The sequence below is a fragment of the Echiichthys vipera genome (genome assembly GCF_963691815.1).
Source record: "Echiichthys vipera genome assembly, chromosome: 8".
Taxonomy (NCBI): Eukaryota; Metazoa; Chordata; class Actinopteri; order Perciformes; family Trachinidae; genus Echiichthys; species Echiichthys vipera.
In genome coordinates, this window is record NC_139833.1 from 14,730,331 (window position 1) to 14,752,830 (window position 22,500).

General features: G+C 41.3%; 3 protein-coding genes across 5 annotated transcripts in view; 1 reads left to right on the forward strand and 2 right to left on the reverse strand.

The window, feature by feature from the left end:
- invs (inversin) overlaps positions 1-7,600 on the reverse strand; it is a 23,117-nt gene extending 15,517 nt beyond the window's left edge. For both annotated transcript variants that reach the window (XM_083918552.1, XM_083918551.1), the window contains exons 1-3: positions 7,536-7,600; positions 6,906-7,014; positions 312-411 (exon numbers count right to left, since the gene is read on the reverse strand). In XM_083918552.1, coding sequence (XP_083774678.1) covers positions 312-411; positions 6,906-6,908 — 103 coding nt within the window. In that variant the 5' untranslated portion in view covers positions 6,909-7,014; positions 7,536-7,600. The remainder of the gene's footprint in view (positions 1-311; positions 412-6,905; positions 7,015-7,535) is intronic.
- A 366-nt stretch (positions 7,601-7,966) lies between these two features.
- Positions 7,967-17,206, forward strand: erp44 (endoplasmic reticulum protein 44). The gene is made up of 11 exons (XM_083918770.1): positions 7,967-8,105; positions 10,531-10,603; positions 11,874-11,913; positions 12,312-12,427; positions 13,742-13,926; positions 14,017-14,132; positions 14,227-14,401; positions 15,050-15,161; positions 15,272-15,413; positions 16,800-16,902; positions 17,002-17,206. The coding sequence occupies exons 1-11, from the start codon at positions 8,046-8,048 to the stop codon at positions 17,110-17,112; spliced, it is 1,233 nt and encodes a 410-aa protein (XP_083774896.1). The 5' UTR covers positions 7,967-8,045; the 3' UTR covers positions 17,113-17,206.
- A 2,090-nt stretch (positions 17,207-19,296) lies between these two features.
- Positions 19,297-22,500, reverse strand: part of stx17 (syntaxin 17) — a 13,308-nt gene continuing 10,104 nt past the window's right edge. For both annotated transcript variants that reach the window (XM_083918083.1, XM_083918082.1), the window contains exon 7: positions 19,297-20,271. In XM_083918083.1, the coding sequence (XP_083774209.1) occupies positions 20,017-20,271 (255 nt within the window). In that variant the 3' untranslated portion in view covers positions 19,297-20,016. The remainder of the gene's footprint in view (positions 20,272-22,500) is intronic.

The following is a 22,500-nucleotide window of genomic DNA, read 5'->3' on the forward strand; positions in this document are numbered from 1 at the left end:
CTCAAGATTAAATAACAGCATGGCTTAATGTCCTGATAATGTCTTTCAAAGAAAGGGTGGAATCCTTTTAGCAGAGGGACTACGGTTCCAGTTTCCATGCTGACGAGCACCTGCTCCGCAGTAATTTATCTGCCAGCTGCTGCAGCTGTCCATGCACTCTAACCTTTCTACAGACAGGGGCAAGCGCAAAGAAATGTTCCTTATAGAAATCAATAAGACAACACATTACGACTCATTCGTTTGAGTTGAACCCTGTGTCTGCTCTAACCTATGTGATATATGATAATAAGTGTTGAAGCTTATTTTCCTACCTGTGATGAGTTTGTGGAGGGCGCTCCTATCTCCATTGACCGCTGCAGCATGAACCTGTGAGCCCAGAGATGCAGGTGCTGGGCTGGATGTCGCTGAGGCCTGCAACACAAACATATAGAAGGTCACAATTCATCCTGTAGCGACATACACTCAGTTATTTGGCACAGTGACATTAAGAGTCTAGACTGTCTCCTTAGCGTTCATTTAGCTCCAAGCACAACCCTACATCAGGACACAGCTATGATATAATAAGACATATTTAAATGGCTACTACTACTGGAGGAAATGTCAATCACGTTTACCATTTTGCCAAATAGTTACAAAATAGTTTAAAAGATGAGAGACAACATCAATCATATTTCATATATATATAGTGCGTGTGTTTGTGTGTGTGCACGTGTCCGCACGCTTGCATGCGCCGCGCTTGTGGGTGTCCGTGTGTCTGCTCCTGCTGAGGGGGCTAAATCTCTTCCTGGCCCCACTTAACCAGAGCCCAGTGAAAGCTGGGTAATCTGCAGACAGGAAGCAGCTGGGGAGGGGGAGACCCTGTGTGAATGTGTAAGAGGGGGGTCTCTCTTCATGTCTTATTCATGTCTCATTAATACTGCAGCATGCCTTGCTGTGTGTGTGTGTGTGTGTGTGGGTTAAGAGATGTGGGACAAGCCCTGCGGGGCACAACACAGAAATCAATTATTGCCCCTAAACACATAACGCTGGAGGCACAAACTCTTGCCACAATCTGAGATTTCTCCAAGACATTTTCATTAACTGTCACACAAATAGATCTGATTCACTACCATCAGTTTTATACAATACAACTTGTATTCTTAATATTGATAAAGTATAGGCAGACTGATTACTTTGGTCACAGTCTTGAAAACTTTTGGCTCCCTCCGCCGTCACCTCATAAAGTTTGCTCCTGTAGACACTGCGTGCAGCGTAGCAATTACCCATCATGCACGCTGCTTTCTCACGCTCTACCAAGTAGTGGTAAGGACTTAATATAGGTTGGTTAATACATTCACTGTGAAGTAGGTCCATGTGCGAGCAAGGGAGGACGGTAGGTGCGGCACATAAAGGTGTGTTTGAGTGTCACTGTGTGTGTGCGTGTTTGGCACATGTGCCGCGTCACGGGAAGTTATTTTCCGTGAGAGAGAGTTTTTACAGGGGCTTTACCAAAATCAACCACAAACATCTCTAAACATCTCTAATTTAGAGTGATTACTCAGCCAGCAATGCACGTGCATGCAAACACACACACACACGCAGTCTGCAAACACTAATATCTAACACATGCAGAAATAGCAGAGGTGACACAGCCACACTTTCAGAAAGACTAATATCACGATTCTAATGTTAACATCCTCTTACGCAGACAACAGATATTCAACATACAACTTTTTAATCTTGAAAAGAGTTCTTTCAAAACTTTTCCTTAACTCTTGTTGTCTTATTTTATCTTATTTTGATCCGCATTTTTAGAGTCAATATGAAAGCCCCCAGCTGCAACAATAAAACTATAAATTGATCTATGAATAATCTTAGATGCAAAAAAAGAAATATCATAATTTGGCCAAACACTGACATGAGGGACATGAGTCGATACTTGAATCTATGCGAGGGACATTCATATCACCAAAAGCAGGCAATTAGAGTTTCATGAGGACCTGAGTGTTTTGGAAACACCTACAGTGCATCCAAATTTGACTAAAAAGGCTTTTGCAATGCAGTGTCTGAAATCAAACAAAGGAGGGTGTAAAAACAACACCGGCTCCTGTTGAGAGGTTTGGAGTGGTTCTCATTCAAACGTGTTCCTCAGGGAGCACTCCACTTGTTAATATGAAGACAATAACTCAGAGTCAACTATTGATCATAGGCTGAGGTCCAGACCAAGTGATTGTGCATCTGTGTAAGTATTGATTCATGCTGATGCTGACATTATTTAGTCTTTATTCATATTTGGCCTCATATAACCGCAGTGAGTTTAACAAAGAATCCAGAAAGTCCCACGGACCTTTCAGCAACACTACAGGAGTGCTGTAATACACACTGCTGCCTCCGTACACACACACACATGGAGGGTCAAAGCGTGTGTGTTTCTGTTTGTGTACAGTGTGTTTGTCTATTTGTTTCTCTAGCTGTCTGTCACTGTGAAGGTGTCTGCTTTTGATAGAGGACACAGCTAAGGCATGCTGGGTAAGCAGTGGGGAACAGAGCCTGAGCCTGTGGCCTTTATTTCAATTCTAGACAAGCACGCACACACTTACACACACTTTTTATATAAGCGTATCTTTATTCAGTTATAACAGACTGTGCCGGGGCTCTTAGCCAACATGGGGCTATTATGGGTGCCTATACCACCTACATTTGTAAGTGTGTGTGTGTGTGTGGGTGTATATATCTACAGTATGTCTCAGATAGGAGATAGAGGCTGCAGGGATCAGTCCCAGGGTTTTGACTGACAGGTAAAGAGGTGGAAGGAAGGATAATATCAGCCCACAGGGATGCCAAGTCTGTAAAGCCCTATTTCTAGGGAACTTCCTGGTTCCCCAAGGACCAATGAGCTGGCTCCCTCAGCTGGGGGCCGGACCCTGGGGCACAGCAGGGCCAATCAGCAGGGGGTGAGAAGGCTGAGTGACACACAGATCTGCTAATTTACATCATTACCACAATGCATCCTGACAAATGAGCCCCCAGGGTGTGAGCCAATCACCTGGGAGAGTAATGCAATTAGGCGGGACCACAGCTGTCAATCTCACAGCCACGGTGGTCAGGTAGTGACGCCTGTGGCTAAAACACCCCTGCCTGCTGCCTGTCGTACACATACACACACACACACACACACATACAGAGGGAACACACACACTAATGTGTGTTTGGGGGAGGGGGGGGGGTCGCTATCTTTCTCCTGAGGGTGGAGGGAGTCAGAAAGGGAGGTGGTGTGTGTGAGTACGTGTGTCTGCTCGAGGGACACAAAGATTGACTTGTGTCCTCCGAGGACTTACACCTGAGCGTAAGTGTGTGCATATCTGCATACATCTGGGTGTGTGTTTACATTTGCCCATGTGTTTTTGACCCACTGGGGCACAGTGTTGTTTATGCTCAGAGTCAGAGCTCTGTGTGCGAACTATGACAACAAAAGGGAGAAGAGGGCGGAACCATAGGGGAGCTAAAACTGGTGCAGAACAGAGACTGTCCTGCATTTGACTGGCATGCAAGAGCGCTGCTGGTAATGAGGCTTATCTTACTCTCATTAGGTGTGGTGATATCATACCGGAGCACTCCACTGAGTCGATAGGGTTCTGCCCAGCATGTCGTTAATGTTTTGTGGTGTGTGTGTGCATGTGTGTGTGTGGGCTGGTCGATGATGCTGTGACTGGCAGACTGTCAGGCGGTGCTGGAGATGAATCAGAGGTACTGATAACACCCAAGCTCTGTCTGAAAACACCTTAGCTTACGCCTTCGTGGCTTCAGTACCGAACAAGAGGAAAAGAGCAAGATTTTATAAAGAAACACCAGAAAAAACAAGCGTGCAAAACTTCTGCAACAGTGAGCTGATACGGTCCATGTCCCCTTGTGTGTGTGTGTGTGTGTGTGTGTGTGTGCGTGGTTCAGACACTGCTTGAGACACTCAAGAGTTAGAGGAGCTGTGTGTTTTGTGTCATCCCCATTATATCACTAATGAGCCGCCCTCAGGAGGACTAGGGAGGGAGGGGAAAGAGACGGCAAGGCGGACAGAAAAAGACAGATGAAGAAAATGAGTGAGAAGAGTAGGGGGGAGGGAGAGCGAGACAAGCTTGGGGACTTTTTCCTCTTCTCCCCTCCATATCCTTTTTCCAACACCTCTGAGTCTAATTGGACTAAAACTGTGATCTAATTAAATGTCCAATTAAAGCGTAGAGAGCAATGTGCCCACCGGCGAATCAGAGTACAGGGACATAATCAGCTGGAAAAACAAACAAAAAAATCAATGGGAGCAATGCGAAATGGAAAAAGATGGGAAAACAGAAAAAGGGAGGAGAGGGCAAAATAGTGAGTGGAGCGCAGAGAGAGAACCGTATATGGGTGTGTGCGTGTGGTGTGTGTCTTTAGACAAGTTACCTCAAAAAAATATACATGTATGATTACAGACCAAAATAACTTGTCATACATAGCACATACATCATCTCCCTTGCAAATGAGTACAAAACAAAACATCGCCTTATAGTAGGTAGAAGTAAAAGTTTCGCATTTTTCAAATTGTCTTGTAAGATGCAACAACAGGCCGGATTTAATTGGAGCACTAAAAATGACACAATTAAACTGTGCAACAATTTGTCAATTGTAAATGGAACACCATTGTGTTTTGATGATGTGGTCAATCTGAAGACCCCACATTTGGCTCTGGTAAGTTAAAAAAAGAAAAGAAAAGTACCTTAGCCAAAGAAACACTTATCAACGCCTTGCCACGAACGGCAAAATCCTCACGAAACTACAATACATCCAAAACTCAACTGCCCTGTCTGCTCAACCCACTCCTGCACCACAGATCACATCCCCCCGGTCCTTCAAAGCCTCTAATGGCTGCAAATTCAACAAAGAAAGTTAGAAACGTGTCCTGATCACCTACAAAGACCTCCTGCACTAACATACTCCACCTCACCACTCTCACCCGGTCCGACCATCAGACCTTGGGGGGGACAGGGTCTTCTCCCTCTGGAGCTCTCTCCCCAAACACTTCAGACAGTCTCCCTTACTTTCTTCTTTAAAAAACGCTCTCAGGACCCACGTGTTTAAATAAGCTTTTTACATGTCCTTCTATTTATATCGACCCAGTTTGAACTTATTGGTTGAACTGGTAGACTTAGGGCGCACTCACACTGTCCATCCGTACCGTGCCCTGTGCTTTAGGGTACCCCCCCCCCCCTCCCCCCGCAGGCCAGGCCCGTTTTTACTCACACTACCTGGGCATGCGTGAATGCTTCTCACCGGCCTGTACGTCTCCACGCCATAACACGTCACACGAATTGATTGACGTCATCGCGATGCATCGCTTTTTTTTTTACAAATCATTCCATAGACCTCCTAGTGTTTGTGCGTCTTGTCGACTGTTTTTGAATATTTTCATCTAACCAAATCTGCAGTAAACACTCCACCTCCGCATCACACCAACGTGAATCTTTCGCCACCATTGTTTTAAATGTCCGTGCACCGTCCGTCCTTCTTTTTTCTATGTCCGAACAGGCGCACATAAAATGATGTCAGAACTGCCGTAGGTCTCATGCTCGTACACTTGCGCACGCTCGTTCTCGTACATGCGCAAACGTGCTTTACAAAAGCCCACCTCTCCCAAACGGGCCGTGGCCGGCAACTGTACCGTTGCAATCACACTGGTCAAACGAACTAGACTTTAGCCGTGAAATGTGCTTGGGCACGTTACAAATGGACAGTGTGAGTGCGCCCTTATTGATCCTTTGGGATGACTCCTGCAAGGAAATTGAGATTCCAGCAGCTTACAAAAAACACAAGGGAGGTATAAAAAAATAAAGTATAGGAAAACCAATAAACTCTTAGCTAAATAAATACAGAAAATATAAATAAAAAAACAATAAACAGTAAGCATTAAACTATTAGTCAAATATATATGAGGTCAATGTAAGAATACAGGTCAAATAAAATTCACAGAAAGTTAAATCAGATAAGTTAGATATAGAGGAAATGTATATATTCATAAATAAATGAATATAAATGTAGGTATTCTTGTAGAGATGTATAGAAAAGAAGCTCACATCCATCATCAAAATCTGAAACTTTTAGTTGCTATAATGTAAACTTACCAAGTTGCTTTTTACTTTGACTTAAATATTTTTTAACACCAAAACGTCTTTAATGCAGGTATGATAACGTGTAGTAGTGACATATAGCGTAGGGCTGGGCAACATATTTACATTTTTCACCATCAATCACTATAACTGCATTGTGGGGTTATTTGATGTACAAGTGTATGTCTAAATTAATAAGAGGATTTCTGAAAATACTTGAGAAATGCACCAGAAATATTTGTTCCAATTTGAATTCACATACCATAATAGTGTAATGCATCAAACACAGTATAGATAACTCAACAAGTGATTTTTTCATACTTCAGCAGATATTGTAATACATATACGGTATATCAATACTTGAAGAAGATTTTGTGGATACTGTGATGCTTATTTTATTTACCTAATTCCCAACATTAACAAAGACATTTGGCTCCTCTTTCTCTCAGCCACTGATATTCAGACAGGGAGAAAGACAAATCTTCCTCTGACTCCATCTGTGAGTTGCTCACACACTGGGAACCCCCTATGGACAGCTTTAGCCCATAAAATATTAATGCTGGGATTCAATTCAACATTCCACCTTAATCTCCTTAACAATTAGGCTCTTTCAGCAGCACCCACAATGAGGTTTGTTCCACAAAGTCTCAATGGTCTTGACTCTAGAGAGAGAATTACAAACTGGTAGTAGAGTAACCAACAGATACACCCAGTAACTACAGACAATATAACTCTTATGGGATGTATACACCTAAATTGAATCTGGGTAGCTGCTCCGTGTTGGATTCTTACCATTGTTGCGTGGAGGGGGACACTTCGGCAGATGTTTCTCAGTTCAGTGCATCCTTTCGTGGGTGTGTGGATGCAAGTCCAGGTCCCCTACCTGCCCTGATCCTGGCTCCTGCAGGGGCAGAAAAAGAGGATCAATCACATACTGAGACCAGCCCACCTGTTCACACACATAACTGCCAGAATAACAGTGCTACTGTACTGATTACAGGCAGAGGGAGGACGCCTCAGAGTGATGTATCATTTGTGTTAAAGTAATAGTCTTTGGTATAAAGTTGTGGAGTCTGTGTTTGATTTGGCAGCAGCTACACACATTTTTGTTGTTGTTGTTGTTGCAGGATTTAGGGGAACATATTTTCAGATTTGTGCATCAGAGTATCTAAACGTCTTCTAACTAAGTTTTCCCTCAGTAACACAAAAACACATTGTTAGCTGGTGGAAAATAGGTCGAACTGAGTATTACAAAAAGTGAGGCATTATGATGCAACTCCCCCTGCTCAAGAGAAATCAGTTATTCATACGTGTACTAACGTTTAAGTAAGTACAGAGAACAAATGTGTGACAGCGGATGAACTGAGTATAAAGTTAATGATAGTGCATTTTAACATGTTATATATTAAATGTTATATTTACCGTTGGATTTCCTTTCCTCTCGGATTAAAATCTTATTAAAGTTTTCTTCCAAGCAGTCCCGTTGCATCGCCACTGTCTGGGTGACAAAACACTACAACTCCCGTTACATTTTTTTTAATGCAATAGACCGCCATGATTGGAGTTTTCCCCATATTTGTTAACGGTTTCCGTTCTGTACATTCACTTGTCAAATAAATCCTATAATTATAAAAACAAGTAAGGTAAATCCTTGTGTGTGTTCATGATTGTAATGTGTTCTGTATTATTGTACTAATGTCCTGTATTTGTTTGTTTGTTTGTGAATCCTAATACAGTTCGGCCGTTTGTAGATTTAAAAAAAAACTTCATTACCCAGAAAGCCAAGCGACTTTCAGGAAGTGTCCCTCAGCGTTTCCGTGGTCACCGTGAGATTGGTTCGCCGTCGGTTTCCTGCTGCAGCGAGAAGAGCCAGCGGCGTCGAGACAAACTGGGACGACTCAACACCACCACCTCCAATAAATATACTGTACAATGAAACTGTTAGCAATACCTCCCACTCTCGATGTCCGCTTTGTTACGGTTGTATTACTGGTAAGCATATGTGTCTTATTGTCGGATTATGCGCTTCTTTTTAGCTACTTTGTTGAGGACGAATGAGGCATTGAGCTAATGTTAGCATTAGCTGCTACCACAAATTGACAGCGGTGAAATAATAACTAGCATTGTTAGTTTAACTCTTTGGTTATTTAATGGGATGTGTGTTTGCTGAAGCTTAATAAATATCATTGTACGGATGCACAAACGTATCATCAGACCGTGTCTCCTTGTATGTGTATTTATATATCTGGGATGATGCTCGCCGGTTGGTGAATTCCTCTGTTGTGGCTCATTCTTATTGGCTTACAACCCGGAACTAGACACAGCGCCTGCTGTTGTGAGAGTGCTGGGCCTGTAATGAAAACTTCAAACTTCTTTCCCGAGTTGCAGAGCAGTGGCTTCATCTGTTCTAACCACAGGAACTGTGGCATTTCATATCAGTGTGCAGCTGTATCATCGTTAAAAAATGCACCAGTGAAAGTTTTTTCAGTGATGTGATTGTATGTATACTTTTTAAATAGTTTCCTTGGAGCTGAAATGATTAATCTGTTCAGGATCAGAATCAACTTTATTGCCAAGTATGTAATAAGATTACATACTAGGAATTTGACCTTGTGTTTGTGCATAGCGGGTGCAGAAAAATACAGAAGAATACACAGAATACACAAAGAATACACTAAATATAAAGTTACACACAAGAAATTAGGACAATACACATTTATATGAAGGGTTTATAAATTATCAATATAGAATATGAAATATACATATGTAAATATGACAAGTCTCAAACGTGAGGTTTTGTTACCTTTTTTCATTGTATCTTAAAAAAAAGCATTTCGATACGTCAGCTTAGGCATTGAGAAGTTATGGGCGTTCATTTTTACTATTTTATTTCGTAATTTCATAGACTAGAATAGATTATCATTTAAACACAAACATAATAGACATAACAATGTTTATTTAAAATAATACTTTATTGGAGCTCTAATTTTCTAATTTCAGGAAACATTTAAACAATACTTAACTAAGGTAAGGATATAGGGGCAGTTAAACTCGAACTACTGGTTTCTATCCCAGAGCAAGTGCAGTTACCTTTAAAGCATGAAGCAGTGTGAGTTCTGACTAATTCTTTGTTTGCAAATTTGCGACCGTCTTGGAACGCACATCCTTATTTATCTTTGTCACGGCCTCAAGGAGGACGACCATCACATATCCTGTTTGAAGAGAATCTTGAGTCAGCACAGATCACAGCTGATAAAGAGATAGTGCACACATACTTTTAAAGTATTGTACAGAAGTGTTAACTTGAGTGGCTGACGTTAAGTGGGGGCAGTGGGTGTCATGAGGATGCAGAAAATGTATTTTTATTTTTATTTGGAGTAGATAGGTCCCTATATCCTTTAAGAGGTTATTGACGGCATAACATTTCAATCTGCCATTGGCATAGATTTTCAAGTGTCATATGTTCTGGGACTTACTATTACCATATATATAGATATATAGATATATACTGTATATATTTCACATTATTTTATCAATAAAATCTTTGCTAATTGGTTACTATAGAGGAGGAATCACTCAAACGTTAAAATATTTGCTACCATGCTATTTTGTTACGCGTGCCATCGTGTCCTTGTGAACCTGATTGAAACTACAGTCCATATTTATGTTTAAAAAAAACACAGATTACAAGAGAAAATCTGGTTATACAGAGGTCATAAGAGCATGAATCAGATCATAATTGGCATTTCTCTTTGTATGCAAGGGGACCTTGTTTTAGTCCATCACCAAAGGCAACTGACTTAGAAAAAAAAAAAATCCTGAATCCAAACCCAGAAAACACTGGGGAGATTGTACGTTCTCATCTTTTCTGGGACATAATATGTGGGTCCCACAGTATTTGGAGACAGTTGCTGGTTAAAACACCATCTTTCCTGGCCTGCATGCTCTGCTTATCCACTCCATTGCAAACACAATTATTGCATGCAGCTAGAAATATAAAATATACAAAACACAACTGTACAGGGACTACAGATGAAATTTAGCGAGGAGCTAATTCTGGTACGGCTGAGAGCCGTGCATTGTCCCTGTTAAATAAACTAAATAAACATTGATTGTATTAAGCAATACCTGTGCTTGTTACATGTGCTGAGACATGAGTTTAGTGCTATAGTCTATACTTTACACTGGGAGAGCTAGTGTTCAGTTGAGTTCTTTCTCTAGATATCCTGCTTGGCTTTATGACGTAAAATGGTCTTTGGTTCACTCAGTAAGTCCTTTTAGTCCTCAATTACCCCTTTACTACCAAATGGTTATGTTATCTTTAACTATCTTAAATCATTACTCCCCTCCCCCACATAGTTTTCTTAACTAGCTGTGTTTTTAACTGCTGACGTATCTCCTCCCTGTGTGCCTGTAGGTGATGGGCCTCTCTACTCCCGGACAAGCAGAAATCACCAGTCTGGATTCAGCCAACATCGATGACATTCTAAGTAAGGCATCACTATTTTATTGGGCGGCTGTGGTGTAGAGTGGGTCGTCCTCCATTCAAGAGATCGGCGGTTCGATCCTCAGCTCCTCTGGTCCACATTTCGAAGTGTCCTTGGGCAAGCTACTGAACCTCGAATTGCTTCCTGTGCTGCGCACGGGTGTGTGAATGGGTGAATGTGACAAGTAGTGTGAAAGCGCCTTGAGTAGTCAGAAGGCGATATTTAAGTACAAGTCAATTTACCATCTTTACTCTTAAAAAGTGTCTTAAAGGGAAAATTTACCACCTTTTTATGTGGATGTCCAGCCACTCCCTGATGATAAATGTAGTCAGTCAAATGACGGAGTTGGATGCAGGAAGAACAACGGATATCGCAGCTGCACACTGCTGCTTTCTCGGTCAATATAGCACACACCAAATAATGTATTCTTCAACCGACTGAATTTACTATCAACAGTGATTGGACATTCACATAATAAATGGCACATTTTTAATTTGACACTTTGGAAGTCAGTTTATTCCCTTTCTTGCTGAGTGTTGGTTGAGAAGATTAATGATTATCTCTCATGTCTGTTAATTCAATATCAGAATCAGAAATACTGTAATAATCCCAGGGGGAAATTGTTTGAATATATGAAGCTACAGCACACAGCTGCTTGGCTTGGCTTGGCATAAAATGGAAACAGGGGAAACGACTTATTTCTTTATCCTCAAAGCAATTTCAGTCAAAAACAAGACTTATTTCTTTGTATCTCTTTTTCTACTAGTTCATGGCAAGGAAGCAAATTAACATATTTCCCAAAATGTCAAACTGCTCCTTTAATAGTCAATTAGATCTTAGTTGTCTACTGTTTTTTCCTCACTTGTCTTTAAGAGATACTTTTTCCATCTTCGTCATGGTTTTTTAGTCCACTTTATCAGACTGTTAGTGTGTCTCTCTGTCACTTAGCCTGTTAAATTTGTCACCAGGTCTAAAATATTGATTAATTTTGTTTTGTCCTATCGACTTGATAGTGATTGGCCCTTGACTTACCTTTCCACTAAATAAGTATTAAATGACATTTGGTATCAAATATTATTGTTTTATATTTCTGTGCTCTGTTAAGTGCTTTCGTTTTTCTTTTTCTGTTTCTTCTCGTCAGTGACAGAAAACTGAGGGGATTATTAAGCCTAAATACAGTAATTCGGTTTAAGAGCAAAGAATACATTTGTGAATTTATTTAGTGCAGAGAGGTTTATATGTATTTTCTTTTTGTTTGTGTGTTTCCTTGCAGATAATGCTGGGGTGGCATTAGTCAATTTTTATGCAGACTGGTAAGTGTGTTTTTCTCTCTCACAGTCATTCGACCTCTGAATATTATGTCCAGGAGAATCAAATGAGTTTTGCTCATGATGCCGATGTGCATATGAATGCCACATGGTGCAATAAGTACAATTAGATTGCTGTCAGTCAACCGATCTAGAGATTGTGTTGATTTAATTTTGGAATTGGGTTAATTTAAAGGGTTTTACCCTGTGTGTCTGTTTTAATTTCATTTGGTCTAATTAATGGATGGATAATGGAATTGTTATAGGCAGAAATTTGTCAGCATTGTCAAATCCTACAAAATTAGGTCCAGTGGATCTAAAAATCAATTAAATATACAATTTTGTTCACTCACTATACAAAATATGGAAATCGTTTTAGCCTGACACCACTACCCCCCTTACAGGTGCAGGTTCAGTCAGATGCTTCATCCAATTTTTGAAGAGGCATCTAACACAGTAAGGGAGGAGTTCCCTGAGACCACGCAGGTGGTGTTTGCCCGTGTCGACTGTGACCAACATTGTGAGTATTTCCAGTATTCTTTAAAGGGGATATATGTTTATTTTCAGGTTCATACTAGTATTTTGGGTTTCTTCTAGAGCATGTTTACATGCCTCAATGCTCAAAAACACAATCATTTTCTCCATAGTATTTGTCTATATGTATCCATCTTCACCCTCTGTCTGAAACACACCATTTTAGCAATATCTGTTCTGATTGGTCAGCATTTCCAGGTATATTTGGGACATCACAACCATTGGGAGATCCCGACGGCTCGTTTAAAGAGACAGTTTCTGAAATCATGTGCGTCTCTCTGTTGATTGAGCATTTTGATACTTTCAAAGTATTTATATAGCACCTCAACCTGCTCTATGATCAAAAAGATGTGTAAATTTCACTTTTTTACAATATGGGACCTTTAATTGTCAAGAAAGTGCCAAACAACTTACTCGATTATTTTTTGTTTGTTTATTCTTTGACATGAAAAAATAATGGGAAATGCCCACAATGAGTTACCAAAGTCATACAATGTAGTATTTATTTGATAACGATGTGAAACAAAGCAAATTTTAATAATTTTGAAGCTGAAACTGGAAAGTCTTTTTCCCTTTTTTCTGTTGTCCAAATTATTATTAGAATTATTATTAATGTATGAGGTGGTTGTTGTATATGGCCATCTTATGCCCTCACTGCTTTAACAGTGTATTTTTACAAATGTGTGTGTGTATATATATATATATGTATGTATGTATGTATGTATATAATATATAAAGGCATACACAGACTATATTTGATGCACGTATGGCCACATAGATGCCCAGGACACCAAAGCACAGACATAAACCGCCAGCCTTAGCCTTTTGAGATAAAGCAAATTAAAGAGAATTATTGATGACCTGCAAACTGTTTGAAGACTAATGACAAAACTGCTGCTTCCTGGGAAGACGGGAGGCTTAGAGACACCCCACAGAGAGATTGACACCTGCCACACACACACACACACACACACACACACACACACACACACACACACACACACACACACACACACACACACACACACACACACACACACACACACACACACACACACACACTCACACTCATTCAGTGTGTGCAGAGAGAATATTTACTCTTGGCAGGGGGTAGCTTTCATGTGGGAGATCAGAGCTGCGAGCTGACTGAAGGCAGTGTTTTCAGACTGAGGTGTAACCGCCATCTCTGTCACTGCTCTGCTCCTCATCCACCCATCCCCATGTGTTTTACTCGGCTTCTCCCTCTTCATCAATTGATTTGTCCTTCTTTACTTAACTTCTTCCCTGCCTCGCTGTGTAGCGGACATAGCCCAGCGGTACCGCATCACCAAGTATCCAACATTGAAGTTGTTCCGCAATGGGATGATGATGAAGAGGGAGTACAGGGGTCAGAGGTCAGTTGCGGCCATCGCTGACTTCATCCGCCAGCAGCAGGTCGACCCCGTGAAAGAGATTCACTCAATGGAGGAGGTTCAAACTCTGGATGTGAGTGTCAAATATAATTTGAAAACATTTCTTTCAAGTTTCTTTCTTTTATTTTCTCATTTCATGTTTTTTGACTTTGTTATTCAACAGAGGGGCAAGAGAAACATCATAGCTTACTTTGAAACTAGGGACTCAGATAACTACCACACATTTGGAAAAGTGGCCAACATCCTTCGAGATGACTGCACATTCTTGGCCGCCTTTGGGTGAGACACAACACCATCTTCTTTCTTAAGCTTAGTTATAAATTCTTTAATTTGTATTGTTCTTAAACTTTTCGCCTGCGCTTTACTCTTACAGAACCGTATCTGAGGCCGAGCGTTTCAGTGGAGACAACGTAATCTACAAGCCCATGGGGGAGGGCGTCCCTGACATGGTCTACCTCGGCTCACTCGGCAACTTTGACCTCACCTATGCATGGGCACATGACAAGTGTGTGCCTCTGGTCAGGGAGATCACCTTTGAAAATGGAGAGGTTTGTTACCTGCTTTTCTATATAGAGCATCGTCAGTAAGGATGGGCATTTCAATGTATTAAGTTATTTCCATATTTGAGTACACATACTGAATTATTATAAAAAAAAACGTAAGAAAAGGGACACAAACACAGATCTGCGGTAGCCGCTTTAGGAGCTCTTTTTTTTTTTGCAACCAGTGTAAAGTGTGGAGCAAGCTAGCTGGGTAGCCAGCAGCCGTATGCTCAAAACCTGCCGTCCGCTCTTCTCCCAGCGAATACTACATGATATGTCCTCAAACAGTTAGTTTTAGGTACAAAAACTGCTTGGTTAGGTTTAGGAAAAGTTGTGGTTTGTCCTAGAGTAAGAATGTTAATCCAGTAAATTATCTCAGGGGGCTTTGTAGTGAAGTGGGTGTCTCGTGTAGCTTGCTAGACTTGCAGTTAGACCCTTCTCAGCAGCAGGCATGTCCATCCCTAATTGTCAGCTTGGTCTGTTGTTTTTTAGTTTATCAGATGTGTAAATATGGATACATAGTTGTGCATAGAGATACACAAAAACAGCCTGGACGGTATTTATGGAGTCTGTGGGTAGTCCCATCTGCTGAGCAATGGAAAGGCCCCTACTCCATCTGTACATGACACTTTGTGTGTATTTGTGTTTTTCCAGGAGCTGACTGAAGAAGGAATCCCTTTCCTCATCTTGTTCCATGTTAAAGAAGACACAGAGAGCTTGGAGAAGTTCCAGCATGAAGTGGCTCGGCAGCTCATCAGTGAGAAAGGTGAGTCTGTGTGTTTGTGGAATTTCAAACCTATTAGGGCTGTGGATTTTAGTTGCTAATGAGCCTTGTGTACAGAAGTGGTGCTCATGACTTTGCTTTCTCTTCCTCAGGGTCAATAAACTTCCTGCACGCGGACTGCGAAAAGTTCCGCCATCCTCTGCTCCATATCCAGAAAACTCCTGCTGACTGTCCTGTCATCGCTATAGACTCATTCAGACACATGTATGTCTATCCTGACTTTAAAGACCTCAAGTAAGTACCACCTTTCACTTTCTCTTTAAAGTGTAGTGTATATGTGCAGCGATATAGTCCTTAACTATGCACAATCTGTGTTAATTGTGTGGTCAAACAAAACCAACATTTTATTTCTTTTGGAATTCCACCATGTGTGCATCTCTCTTTTTAAACATTTAGTTTTTTTTTTTAATGTTGGCTGGTAATTGTTCCATGCAAAAAGAAATAGTCAAATATAAATGAAAACTACCCAATGCAGCTGTAATTAACAAATTAATCATCCACATGTCAAATCCGTCTGATATATTCAGCGTTCTTTTGGACATTTTTGAGCAATTATTGTTTGATACTGATAGCGTATGTGAAATTGTTCATAACAAGATCTTAAATAAAGTTAATTTAATCACGCACGCACGCACGCATGCAGACACACACACACACACACACACACACACACACACACACACACACACACGCACACTCGCACATACCATAATCCACTGTGCACTCAACAACAGAGAAATGTCACACCTCCTAAAATCTGTCCTTTATGAATGGGCCAGGACACCAGAGCTAATGTGACATGATTTGGCACGTGCAATAAGTGCTAAACTAATCCAATCTAATCTAATTTAATCTTATTTATCCCCCCCCACCACCACCACCACTTGGCCTCCCCCAGTCCCCAATCAGAGTCTGATCAGATAGACAGAAGCCCTGAGGACTGACCAGCCCTCCACAACCTAATTACATCACATCACCACCGCATGTGGCACACAGCTTGTAATTACATTAGCGCAGTGTACGTTATATATATATATATATATATATATGTGTGTGTGTATTTGCGTGTGTGTATGTGTCTGCATGCTGCCCTTACACACGAGGTTAGCTGTGACTGGGGACCTGCTCCGCCTGTGCGATATGACAGCAGCATATGACCTGTCGTTAATAAGCACACTTCACAGGACAGCGTTGATATGGATTAATACTGCTTCATGACACGTCCGCAGGGACTGAGGTCTTCTGCTGCTGCCACAAGCTGTTCTGTCTCATATCAACTCTGTCCTTATGGCTTTGAACTTTGTGTGTAGGAATGCCTTAGTCAAACAGGTTGTACGAGAATTTGTTGCATTCACCAGTGTTCTTGCACTGTGACTTTTCTCATAGTGAGAACAAAATTCATGAGTGGCCCAGCCCCACTCTTGTACATATAGTCTTCCTCTCAGAGAGAAATGCTTGAAGACAAATAAGGCCTAATAAGGCCTCCATCTGACTGAATCATCTTACCTTAATACAAACAACCATATGAACAAGCCTTACAGAAAAAAAGTAAGGGATATTTAGGAGGACACAAAAATGTTTTTGCCTGATGTCCAGTGTGTGTTTTGTGTGTTTTCCCAGAATCCCTGGCAAGCTGAGACAGTTTGTGTTGGACCTTCACTCTGGAAAGCTACACCGAGAGTTTCACCACGGTCCTGACCCCACGGACAGCACGCCCGGGCAGGTCAGACAGCAGCATCAGCGCGCTACAGAGTCACTGAGTCACTGTTTTAGTGCATCATGTGGAAACTTGACTGTTTTGTTCTAACTTTTTAACACTCAGGAGGAGACGGGAGGAGAAGCGGCCAGCAGCCCTCCAGAGAGCTCATTCCAGAAGCTTGCGCCCAGCGAGACTCGCTACACCATCCTCAGACGGGACCGTGACGAGCTGTGACCTCAACAGCCTTCCAGGGATCCTGTGACTCAATGCCACGCCCCGGGGTCAGGGAGGGGGTTAGGGTTGGGATGGGGCAGCGTGACAGAAAAGCGACACCCAACACCCTTACTGAAGAGAGGGAGAGAGAGAGAGAAAAGAGGAGGAGAATGAAGAGGAAGGAGGGGGAGAAAAAGAAGAGGAGGAGAGAGGAGTTCAGTCCACGACACAACCATGTTGGAATAACCTATATTTTCATAACTCTTTCACATACAATTTTTATTTTGGATCAAAAGGAAAAGGGGTAAAAGAAGAAATCGTGTGTGGGCTGGGGTTAGGGGCATTAGGACATCAAGAGAAGTGTTTTTACTTTTATTTTCCAGAGCTTGTAAATATGTTTGTGCTACATGGGAGTCTCATTGTTGGTCTAAATTAAATGCAGAGTTTTCTTTATTTTATTCCTTTCTTTAACATCATCCAGTTTTTTGTAGAAAAGAAAACCAGAACAGTTCCCTCACTCCAGTTGTAAGGTTCTTATCTGTGGGTAGTCCAGCTCAGCCCGACTGATAGGACATGTTTGTTTAGTCTCACTGACCTCATGGCTGAATCTCAATATGACCTATTCTAGTTTAATTCATTTGTATAGCACAAGTTATAACAATATGCCTGTTTGAAGTAGCTTTATCTCCATATCTTCGCCACACAAACGGAGTTCTGAAGGAATAGAGAAAATATTTTTCAATGCTTGGTAGGGGTAAGATTATTTCACAACCATGGCATAAGACAGAAGATAGAGACAGAGCTACTCCAGCCTATTGAGATGAACCCCTTATCTCTGTGGTACTAAATGGTTATAGATTATGATGTCTCTTACGGTGCTTATAAAAAGTATTGCCCCCTCGGACCTTTTTATGTGTCACTGTTTTACAGCACTGAATCACAGTGGATGTAATTAGGATTTTATTTTTCAACAACAATCTACAGAAAATACAGTAATGTCAAAGTGAATGAGCCTTCTGGCCATCATACTTAATTCTGTGTTTAGCTTAAAACTGCACAACACTAGAAACACATCATTCCTATCATGAAGCCTGCTGGCGGCAGCATCGTGCTGTGTGGAGGCTTCTGTGCAGCCGGCCCCGGATGGCTGGTGACAGTACAGAGCTAAATTTAACGCATCAAATTACATAGAAATCCTGGTGAAAACATACAGCTACAGGTGTATATTTTACAGCAAGACAACCCCAAACATAAAGCCAAATCTGCACAGGATTTCAAAGAAGAATGTGAAAGAATTCGTGTAAAGTCGTCACTGGCCTATTGAAGCAAATCTAAGGCCGTAAAAGTCGCCAAAGGTGCCTCTATTAAGTATCGTCTTGAAGGACATGAATACTTATGCAATCAGGAATTTTGTTGATTGAGCGTCTTATTTTTTTGTTCAGTTTCTAAAATGCTGGTTACCTCCACTTCTATACAACATTAAAAGTCAAAGGGGGCGGATTTTTAAAGGCACAGTATTTGCCATGACACCTCTGAGTCTTTCCTGGGAATCAAATAGGGGGGAGGGGGAGGGGGGTTGCTATGATGTACTTTAAGATGATTACGAATTTATGAAATGGCTGTTGTTTTTGCCTGTTATCTGTTGTCAAATGTGTCATTACGCTGGGGGGGGGGGGGCGACTGAGTCTCTCCCAGTGTTTTAAAAAAACAAAAACTAAGAGATGAAGAGGGGAAAACCCAATGCGATGAACGGTGGAAATTTAAAGTCTGCCACTTTATACGAGTCCTCTTAAAACTGGTTTTGTCTCTTTCTATGTCTTTGAGGTTTTGGTACAAGTCTAGATCCTCTGAGATCCCCTGAGCGTGAAAGAGATATAAAAGTGGAAGCCAGATTACGATTGGGGGACACATTGCTAAGTTTGTACTGTGCGTCCTGCCCTTCCATAGAGGCCAACTGATGCCTGCATAGTGACATATCAGCCCACATACAGGAGAGCAACGGGGGAGGGGAGCGTGATGCCATTTCTAAACCAGTCATCTCAGAGGGGAAGTAGAGCGAAAAAAGTAAATTAAAAACCATTTTACAGGATATTGTGTTGTCTGATGCTTTGTATGTCAGTCTCTCTGAACTCTTGTGATATTTATCCAATGGATGACATTTCTTTTAAAAGAATCATTTTATTTGGCAGAAAACCAGCAGCGGTATAATCAATACATGGCAGGTTCCACTCCAGTACCTCAAGTGATCTGGGCAGTGGCACTTGGGCGCTTTTTTGTGCAATTTTGCTCTCACACTCTCACACAAACACAAGTCTGTGTTTATATACAGCATCACAATGACTGAAGCAGTACATTATAAATTTAATGTAACACTACAGTGATGTTAGACGAAAAACATTTTCCCCATACATCATTCTTATTGTAGTCTCAGTAGTTTGGCTGTTGTTTTATTATTTATTTATTTTATTATATTTTTATAATATGTGGAATATTAAGGCATGATCAGTGGTAAACAAACCACTGATCAAAAACAATCGGTGAAAAAGAATAATCTGAAAAAAAGATGCTAGCTTGAGGGACAGTGTCCTTGTTAGTTTTTAGCATTTAGCAGAATGAATCTGAATCTTAAGAATCCGTTTAACTGATTTTAACATTAAAGAGTAGTGTACAGCACTGCTTAGTTGTGTGCAGAATAAAAATAAAAAAAAACAGTTGTGTGTGTATAAAACTGATGTCACAGACAAACAATTCACACCAGAACATCAAAGTATCTGATTCTTAAGTAAAGCCGTTATGACAGAACTGTTTACAACAGTGCTTGGAAACAGCAAAGCTTGATGACGTCTAGTTTGTGCTTCTGATTGGTCAGTCAACACTGAAACCTCAGTGATCAGTCAGCAGCTGAGGTTGAACCAGAACTTTGAGTCATTTGTCCTTGTTTGACTCCAGTTCAGTGGGTGGTTCTGGTGGCGGTGCTGTTAGTCGTTTCATCTGGAGATCCACTCTGGCTTGGCGGTGTTTCTGGACCAGGTTGCCGCCCGCAAACCCCAGCGCGCCCCCTCCTAGAGCAGCAGCCACCCCTGCTGCTTTGAACCCAGCCAGCAGGCCGAGTGGACCTCCTAATACGCCGCCCAGCAGCGCCCCAGCAACTGGCAACACTGTCAACTTGTAGCCCACTGCCTAGAGAGACAGAGAGAAGAGATATTTTCTATTTTTATTTAACATCCACACACACACCTTGGGAGCCATTAGTACTTTGTGGCTTCCGCGATAGAGTTTGGACCTGTCTATCCTTTCATGATCACACATCGAGGAGGAAGAAGGGGAAAAATAAAAAGACACACACACAAGCCTGCATATGTAAATGTAAATCAACACTTCCATAGCTCCATCAAAGAGTTTTCCTTATCTGCGTTTAGGAGAAATCAGAGAGATGTGCCCTGTGTGTTATTACGGCTGTTATCATCAGAGAAGAAGGTGCTTTTTGCTGATGACAATTAATGACACACACACACACACACACACACAAAGACACACACACACAGGCGCACAGGGACACACACTTGATTAACACTTCACCATTAAATGAATCTAGTTCAAAAGCTAGTATTGCTTGTCCCCACCCCTGTGGCAGTTGAGGGAATTTTAATTTCATCTGAGCTGAGTTAAAAGGACTCTGAGCACAGGTTGTAGAGGATGGAGGAAATGTGTGCGTGTGTGTGTGTGTGTGTGTGTGTGTGTAACGCTGTTTGACCTGATGACAGATTACAAGCTTTCAAACGCGTTAAAACATCTGACATCCCTCTCATCTCTTCGTTATTTGTGGCATTTATTTCATAAATGTTAGGACTAAAGTTCAAACTGTTAAAGGGTTGTTGCACATTTACATTTGGTTAGAAAACAGAGTTTCTCACGTACCTTTACTGGTATTTAGCTATGCATGTTTTGGTTTATTTGCATAGATTTTGATATATCAATCTGAAATTCCTGTTGCCCTCGCAATGAAAAATAATGAAATTAAAATGCATCAATGTGGCAGGATGTTTTATCCAAGTTGTTTTCCTATGCATAGACATGCTCAGGGACATAGAAACGAGAATTAAATCACCAACTTTACAAAAAAAACAACCCACTCCACAAAATATGCTACAGCTGCCAAAAATATTATTATATAATTATTAATTCATATTATTTCGATGGTATTGATAAGGAATTTTTCTTAGGGTAAAGGTAATATGACGCATATATAGTTCCCCCCAGGTCACATTAAAGTGGAATTTTGGTATTTTCCAACTTGAACCCTATTTCCCCATGCATTTCTGGGTAATGATTAATGGCAACAACGTTTTTTTTAATTGGTCCATTATTGAAGCATGAGCCCTGCAGAAACAGGGTGCCTGCACACCGACGATATATGTGCACTAAAAATGCTTGGTTTGCCACTGAAGACATTATGGAAAGATTGTGAAGTCTTGTTCTTTGACCAAGTCTCCCCTTTGTATATGGAAGAAGAAGAAGGCAGAAGTTGTGCTACAAATGCATTCTAACACTCTGCACACACTTCACCTTGTGGACCATGAGGTCTGCAGTTTGTCGGGGACACTACTGCCAGCCAAATTGGAGAAGTAACATCAGTAGCTACACACGACAGCATGGCAGGATAACGCCAACTTCTCCATCTTTTACGTAAAGTAATTTATCCATTTTTCCATAATGTAGTCAGACACTCTCAGCCTGTCAGTGGCAAAAACAATTACTTTTAATTGATGTATATTGTTGGTGCACAGGCGGCCTGTTCGATTACGTTGCAGCCCGGTTCACAGCATCCAGGCTGCAGCGCTCACACTCAATACTGGACCAATTTTTTAAAAAAATGTTGCTTTTAGTCCCTTACGCAGAAATACATGGGGAAATAGGGTCATTACAAGCCTAAAAGAAGAAGACCATAAACTGCCTTCTGTGAGCAATAGTTCAGCTCTGTCTTTTGGGATAACTAATGGGCACAGCTGATAAAAGCTGTGCTGACTCCTCATCTCCCTGGAGGCAGGTTGCAGAAGATATGCTGTACTCTGTTCTGAACAGAATACTGTAGAATGAACAGCATGTGATCTTAAGGAACATACAGATCATACATTATGTTTTCTTGATTAGGGCCCAGGGTTGTTGGGGGTGGCATTACACTGGCACTGCACTACGGTTGACTTGTACTGCTCATCCCTGTTCTCCTCGATCGAAGTGCATTAAATATTGCTGCGGTAAATCACCAAGGTGTCCTGAATGAATCTTCAGTCTTGCAGATTTCCTTCACAGTATGAAAAATATTTTCTTTCCAGAGACAATGCGTTACTCTGTATCATCCACAGGCTGTGCTGTGAAGAGTTTATCTTCACATTGCAAACTATTTTCTGA

Coding starts and splice junctions, on each gene's coding strand:
- erp44 (XM_083918770.1), top strand. CDS start 8,046: ATGAAACTGTTAGCAATACCTCCCACTCTCGATGTCCGCTTTGTTACG. Junction 12,428..13,741: donor TGTCGACTGTGACCAACATT/GTGAGTATTTCC, acceptor CTCGCTGTGTAG/CGGACATAGCCCAGCGGTAC. Junction 16,903..17,001: donor CGGACAGCACGCCCGGGCAG/GTCAGACAGCAG, acceptor TTTAACACTCAG/GAGGAGACGGGAGGAGAAGC.